Source organism: Seriola dumerili, unplaced genomic scaffold, assembly GCF_002260705.1.
Source record: "Seriola dumerili isolate Sdu_G_001 unplaced genomic scaffold, Sdu_1.0 BDQW01000267.1, whole genome shotgun sequence".
NCBI classification, from domain to species: Eukaryota; Metazoa; Chordata; class Actinopteri; order Carangiformes; family Carangidae; genus Seriola; species Seriola dumerili.
The window spans coordinates 849,333-857,552 of NW_019174522.1; the positions used below are offsets into that span (position 1 = coordinate 849,333).

General features: G+C 37.6%; 1 protein-coding gene across 1 annotated transcript in view; it reads right to left on the bottom strand.

Annotated features, from left to right (window-relative positions):
- LOC111230447 (teneurin-3) overlaps positions 1-5,942 on the bottom strand; it is a 251,188-nt gene extending 245,246 nt beyond the window's left edge. The window contains exons 1-3 of the mRNA XM_022757188.1: positions 5,870-5,942; positions 3,723-3,843; positions 3,074-3,144 (exon numbers count right to left, since the gene is read on the bottom strand). Coding sequence (XP_022612909.1) covers positions 3,074-3,144; positions 3,723-3,843; positions 5,870-5,942 — 265 coding nt within the window. The remainder of the gene's footprint in view (positions 1-3,073; positions 3,145-3,722; positions 3,844-5,869) is intronic.
- Between the last annotated feature and the right edge of the window lie 2,278 nt (positions 5,943-8,220).

Genomic DNA, 8,220 nt, shown 5'->3' on the forward strand with positions numbered 1-8,220 from the left:
ATCTCCTTTAGCAGAATGAAAAACGACTCAACTGATTCTACGATGTTGAAATAACTGATTTATACATAAAAAAGTCATACAGACACAAAATTATACTCAACAAATCCTCACATTTGTGACGCTGGAACCACAGAATATTTGGCATTTCTGCATGATAAAGGACTTAGACTTATCAATGATCAAAATAGCTCCATTTATTTTCTTAATTAACTGACTAAATGTCATACTTATATAAAAACATTACCACCACAGACACACTTAGTCGTGTATTTCAGAGTGTGTGTGGGTAAGTATGTAACAAAGAAGATTCTCAGTAGGGAAAGAAAGTGGCCGTGTCCTGAACAGAGAGCCTGACTGAAAAACATACAAATATTATTTGGTTGTAAAATTCTAGTGACAGAAACCCAGGAAACCAGACAGAGAAGGTGAACACTTATTGACAAGGTCTCTTAAATCCCATTTAATCATTACAGGAGAAGAGACAGAGAACAAGAACCTCAAGTCTGGAGGCTGTTAAAGAATAAACTGAAAATGTCTTGCAGCTCATGTTTGGATGTACATCTATAATATCATGAATTTAATCATTTGTCCAGATTGAAATCAAATAACATATTGACATACTCATATAGGAATCATTAATTAGAAAAAAAACACAAGTAAATGAGGGAATTTTCTTCTGAAAAAATAATATGTTTTTTTTTCCTCAAAAGTTGAACATTTTCATAATGAACAGAGACACAGATATCTCACACTCATATATGGCATAACCACAGCAATTTGTAAATGTACATTTATTAAAAATATCTATGTGAATCTTTATATGCTGTAACATGTTGCAACCATATATGTTAGCAATATATATTTAATTTATATATGCAAATTGATTTAAACATGTCTATTTTCCACATTCTGGGGAAGTGGTCTCAGACTTTTGGACACTACTGGACGATATACATACATTGTTAAATATGCATATTTTTCTTGGCTAGACATGTATGTCAATGTATGAAACTGTTCCAATTTCTAACAGGTTTGATATAGAATTTTTACATTATGTCCTTTTATTTTATATGTATATTTATGTCATGTATGGAAATTCAATATATGTACATATCATATATTTGTATATGGGATGAGACTCTGGCTGCTTAATGACACAGAATGAATTTATACAACATTGGTTATGAATGGAGAGATGTTAATCTAAAGAGACATTTTGATTTAATTCTATAAAACACATGCATTCATGAATGAAATGAGGTGGTCTATATGAACAAAGCTGGAAGATGAAAATAATAAATAACCACAGTTTTTAAACCCTTTTTTTCTTTTGTAACTCCAGTATATTGTTCATGGCAGTAATTACCATAGTGTGGTTCCTATTGAGAAATAGGAGAATGTAGTGTAATTGAGTGTAAGAATGCTGTGATTATTTTGAATACGTAAAAATAAATGATGCAAATGCAAAGTGTGAATTCACAACAGAAAGAAGATGCAATGCGGCAAGAAATATGTGTTAAATATCTGCCTGGAAAAAAGAGATTTGCTTTAAAGTGCCAGTAGTTTTATTTGTCACTTGTTAGCATCATATACTCACAATATAATGAGAGATGCTTAATGGATGCAGGGCTGCAGGCCTTTTGGTAATTACATCTGATGGAATGTTTTTTGTAAGAATAAAAAAAAGACCATGTGTGCGTGTTTAAAAGTGGCTTCTGTATCTTCATTTCCATTTTCCTGTAACATTTGGAAAGTGTTTCATGAGTGGATTACACATTCTGAATACTTTTCCCATTAAATTGAATAAATCATCAGGAGTAACTCTTTCACGTCGAATGGAAATGGGCTGAAATCAGGTTCAAATAATGTGTAATAATCCTTTAAAATATAAATGAAAAGAAGACAAACAAATTATCGGTAAAATCTGAGTATGTGCCTCTTCATCTTTAATCAGCAAATGAAAAGGGATATTATAAAAGCTTTCTGTAATTAATGGCACAACAAGAGATAACGAGTGCTGCCGTTCAATTAAAAGTTATATTAATTTTAAATTAGCTCCAATTAGGCCAGCAGTGAAAACGAAGGTGATAAGATGATTGAGTAATTATGAATTTTTCATTTCTCAAATATTGATGCCGTGTTAATTGGAGTTGGAGAACAATGGAAGCAATCTGTAGTGAAAGCATTTTTTTCTTTTAATGTGCTATTTTTACCCACCTCTCTATTTCACAAGACGTTTTTGACGGTCACTGTGTCAGTGGTTCATCAAAGCCTAACACACCTTCACGTTTAACACACCTTTACCATCTCTGTCTATCTCATCTAGGACCATTCATGTGTTAAACACGTTTCATCCAAATATAAATCCACAAAGTTGTGAACGAATACATGAACAAGTACTAAAACTTTAGCTAGATATATTTATATATAGCAAATCAGGATTTACATTATGTTCAAATGTATGTCTTTTTTTAAATTCATCAATTAATAAATAATGTGACAACAAACAACGAAAAATTAGTAGTAGTAGACAGGTTTTAACATATAGCTCATGGGTGAAATACTGTGACAAGCCAAAAAAAACCAAAAAAAAAACAAACATACACATCGGATGACACAGAAGACAAGTGCATAAATGTGATATCAATAATGGGCAAACGTACACATGATATTTTGAAGCTGTTGTGCTGATGTATGTGGTGTTGTATGAGAAGAGCCAGGGAGTGGAGATTAGTGCGGTGTGGTTTGTGAGTGTGTGTGTGCGTGAGTTCTAGCAGTCGTGTCTTTATAGTAATGATTACTAAGTAGTATGATAGTAATGTAGCTATAATAATAATCATACATTAAAGAAACTCCAAAAGTAACACAGTAACTGTAATTGGATCATATTTGTTACATGTGTGATTGTACCCTGCTGTTTTTTGTGTAATCGTGTAACAGGAAGAGAGAAGAAATGTACCTTTATGAACAGAATACCAGTTCAGTTCAACATAAATAGATCTGAGTCTTGTTGTTTTAAGTGTGTGAGGGCAGCGTATGTGCCTGTGAACTGTATGTGTGTGTAGACTCTCACCTTGTCTGCTGTAATCATCCTGTTCACGGTGAACCATGTCCTTGTGTCCCTTGGTCGTTCCGTACAGTAACCTGTCAACAACCCAGGACAAAAGTTGTCAGTTGTGTTACTACAAGGAAGGACAGCCACTGATTTTCATTGGATGATCAAGGGTTTCTGTTAGAAAATGTAACATTCTGCTAAAATTGATGTTCATTCACTGAGATGAAAGCAGACATGAGGTGGCTCAGTCACACATATACAATACGTTTTAATTGCTACTGTAGCTCCAGCAACAAACTACTGAATAATCTAAAACTGTCAATCAAGATGACATGTTGTGATGACATCAAAGTCTAAAGGTAGCTTGTCTACAGAAATGCATGTCTGCTGTCTACAGGGGTGTGTTCAGTATAGTAAGTGAGCACATGGGAATTTAAAATAGTAAGTCATTATTTCAATCCTCACAAGAGAACAGAAACTGTAGCTACCAGTTCCTCTGTGGAATGATCAGCAGAGATATGACTGGACCCAAACCTGCTCCAGCTTAAATCATGATGATCATTTGATGACATGTTCTGGTGCATTACATATCTATAACACAAGTTTAATATTATCCATTGGGTTAGACAAAATGGAACATTAAAATGTATGTAATCCTAGTTCTAACCTGGTCTGGTCTTGGTGCTGGTCAAAGGCCTTCAGTGTTTCACTGGAGGAGTAGGACTTCTGAGTGGGGACCCGGAGTCCTTGAGAGCCAATAGCACAGTCTTCACTGTCCCCTGATGAACCTAGCATAATAATAATAATAATAATAATAATAATAATAATAATAATAATAATAATTTATTATTATAATAAACTTTATTTATATAATACTTTTCAACCATAAAATTGCATAAAATTATATAAATCAGTATATTGAAAATTAAAAGATAAATAACAGGAATAAGTCTCATTAAAACAACAAATAGAATCAGCCTGTACAAATGGGTTTTAAAAAAGATTTTTAAAGAGAGGTAGACATACACGCACGCACGCACGCACGCACGCACACGCACACACGCACACACGCACACAATAAAACAAACACAGCCACATTTTGTTCGACTGCTGCTGCAATACTTCATGGAGATATATGCAGGGTGCAGGGTGTCATAGAATGTGACTGATAGAAATAACACAAATTAAACTTTGTTCATTATTGAAAGAACAAAACAGAGAAGATGGAGTGAAGTAAAAACCACAGTAAATATTCTGAATAAAATCATTGCTTGAAAAGTTTATGAAAGACCATTGGCAGAGTCTGACATTAGAGGACTAATAATAATCATGACTACGTGGCTGCATTAGTCGGGTGCTGTGTATGTTTTTTGTGAATGAGTCAAGATGAAGAAAAGATGAAGAAAAAGTCTTTTGAGCTGCAAAGGAGGATTTCATGATTCATTCATTATTCAAGTTCTACACATGTAATATTTTTTTCATTTTATAAATAAACAGTAATGACAGCACAGTCACTGCTAGTACTGCCATTACAGTTTCGAGAGGTGTTTTGCTTACAGTATTACAAATGCAATGTTATTAACATTATAGTAAAGCTGCTTTCCACCCCTGTCTCATTCCATCAGGTGACCAATCAATAACCAGACTCATGCAGGAAACACTAGTGAGTCCTTGCTCTGAGCTCCTCTATGAGCCTCCTCCCTCCTCACTCCTCGTCTCTTCTGAGACACAGACCTCGATCAATTTCCAGGTCCTGGAGGAGCAAGCACAAACTAGCAGAATGGAAAGCACAAAGAACGGAGAAGAATGCAGAGTGAGAAACCTCAGTGGGCTGGACTCAGCAGTCTATAAATCAGATGCGGAAGATCTTCTCGCTCTCTCCTCCTGGACGACTTAAAAGAACAACATGCCCCGGAGGTTTCAATGACGTTGGACTTGTGGCCCTAAGTTCCGTCTTGACGGGGTCTTTAAAAAGAATCGTCTCTCTGTAACTCTCAGTCGGTGCAGGAGAGCCTGCGGACTCTGATCACCTCCAGATGTGGAGCCATGTGTGTCTCCAAAAAGCTGTGCGGCCTGTGCCTCTCATAACCAAACCGTCAGAACATCTGACAAGAAGCTGCTGATGCACGGTGAGGGGAGCTGTGCAGAACAGCCTCAGGCACAGAAAAACCATCCAGAACCTTTTCTGCATGAAGGGAACTCAGGGGCCAATTGTGTTGTAAATCATCTCACGTGACACTACTCAGCCAATCAAATCTGTGCATTCTGATAAGCATTGTGTGTTTTCAGACTGTACACAGGGGTTGTTTTGTGATTTGACATACAGACACTGATACAACTACTGGTAATCATAATGTAAGTTAGTCATTATGACATCATGATGTCCTGGACCAATGCTCGAGGAATTTTTCTCTAACTTTGAACTGGAATTGAAAACTAACCTAATCTAATCACTTAGTTTTAAGGTAAAAGCAAAGAATGAGTTCTCTCAAGACTTTAAAAAATGTTGGCAACAATCCCTCATTGCACACAAACTGTGTGCATGCACAACGGTGGGAAGTCTGGTGGATGAATTTAGAAACAGAGAAGTGGTCTGTAAACGTCTCTAATCAATGGGAGGCTCTTATCGTAATCACAGCAGCAGTAATCAAAAGATATTGCACTGTAATATAAAATATTATTAATATAAAATTTTAAGGCCAACTAATGATCTCTGAATGGAAATGGGATGATTTACTGACTGACTGACTCAACTGATGAATTAATGGAGAAACAAAGACGGGAGCAAAATAAAAGACAGGCTGAATGTCTCACCAGTATACGGCCCCTCCTTGTCCTTACGGCCCTTGGTGAGTGAGCAGTATGGACGTCGCTCTTTCACTTCCATAATGCTTCTGCTTGTGCTGGTGGCAAACATACAGGCATGCTGCTGTACAGCTGCACACACAGAAAGAAAGACACACACACGCAGGCAGAGGGTGAAGGCAGAGAGAGAGAGTCAGACGGAGAGAGTGAAGGGTTGTTGGACTCCACCTGCAAACACACAGAGACAAAAGAGGACAAAGACAAAGACTGAGAGTTGCAACAACTAAACCTCATCCTACAGTGACATCAGTGTAATAATAATAATCAACAACAACAGTAGGGCTGGGTTGACAAAAATCCATTCGATTGTCTGGTCAGGTATTTATCAGCACCGGCCACGAGCGGCAGGAACGGAAACATGACACCTGGCAGGACACGCCCCTTTTCCAGTGCAATGCTATGAGTCAAAGACAGTCACTGGCCTCCACGCTGCTTTCTACTGTTTACTGACCCTGTTTTCTGGGGCGTTAGTTATGTCAATCGTGACACACCTGAAAAAAAATAAAAATTAAGAAACAAAAAACAAGACAAACACATCTGCAGACAGTGGGAAAGGAGTCAATCCCCTACAGTATTTTAGTGGGTTTACCTGCGTTTAAAAAAATATATAAAATAGACACTCTGGGTTTGGTGAGGACAGGTTAAAAGAGACACTGTGAGTCTTGCACGTCCAGTGTCTTCATAAAGATGATCACACAGAGGGACAAAGAGGGACATTCATATCAGGTTAGAAAGAAATATTGATTTGCAGGTTTATTTAATTAACAACAAGGCTTTAATATCATGCTGTGCTTCTATTCATTTGGTTCATTAAAGCTTAAAATAAATTGATTCTTAATTCATACATTTAATGTAGTTACCAAGCCGACTGAATAAAGGTTTTCATGGAGGCATGTGATTTGATGCTGGAACACTTAACTTTTAAATACTCTCAATGTATCATGTAAAGCGTTCTTATGAATGCAAATGAACTGTCACCTCATTGTTAAACTTGACAGTTTCCTGTTTTATCCCTCACTTTAACCTTTAGTCTTTAAGATGTCAGCAGCGCTGTTCCAAGACTAAATGTAGTTTCGAAAATGAACCCTCCAAAACTGAGGAAACAAGTCAACTACTTTCATACCCCGTTTCCCCTACCTCCCCCACTCCCCGAAGCAGCTGACCCAGGGAACACTCGCCACTTTGAAACAGAGATCGCATCAAATCATTTTGTCGTTAAGAATACCCATCGTTATGGGTTGCTTCTTCACACTGAAACAAAACAAAACCAGACTAATGTCGCCCCAGAGTGTGATTTTAGATAACATTCCAGAATCAGAGGCGTAACGTACAACACGACACAGATGTTGATCCGGCTCTGGAAAAGACGAACATCAATGGCCCCCCGCAATTCCGTGTTTGTACCTTGGTGGTGAGACGGAATAAAGGCACAACACAACCAATGAGTCGTCTGTGCAGCAGGTTATTATGACCTATAGTTAGGTTTTGTTGCTAGGTGACATCTAGTGGTCGTAGTAGTTATGACAGGAGCAAAGGGAGAAGTGCGGTGACGTAGTATAAAGAGACACAAAGTCCACGTCAGGAGGAGGTCGTGGTGGATGGATGAATATGACACAGGAGAGCGCTGTTCGATTCCCATGTGAAATTAGTTGTTTATATTGTAACCATGACAACAAAGACCATGTAATGTTGATGAAGTACCTATTTTTAACCCAAATCACCATCTTTTCCTAAACCTAACCAAGCCATGACCGTTATTATAGTAACCATGGCAGCAAAGGTAGGTGCGCCGTTGTCGGTACAGTCTGCATGTTTATTACTGTAACCTTGACAACCAAGATCCGGTACACCTGATGCCGTAGGGGTGCTATTTCAGGAGACACTTCTATCGGTCGCATCAGAGGGTTGAAAAAAGTGACCTGTGTGGTTGTTCAGGTTGGAGGAGCTGTTGGTAAAAGGGGAATAGAAATGGAATTGCTCTATCCTGGAAAGCATTTATATTCCTTCATATCTTATTTGCACAAATGAAAACAGGAGAGCAAGTGATGCTGTCTGTACAATGTGATGCACAGATCAAAAAGACCGGGGCTGTAATGATACAGGCATTTCACAGTTTTATACAATATGTGACCAAGCTTGAAGGGTAACCACCTGCCACACTTAATTTTTCCTCCTGATGAGAAAATGTGCAAAAACAGTTTTTTTTCCCAGTTTCACTGAAAATTGAGACATGCATCACCAGCCTCAGTTTTTATCATGCTTTTCTCTGACACATGTAGGAGGTGCAAATAAAAAAGCAA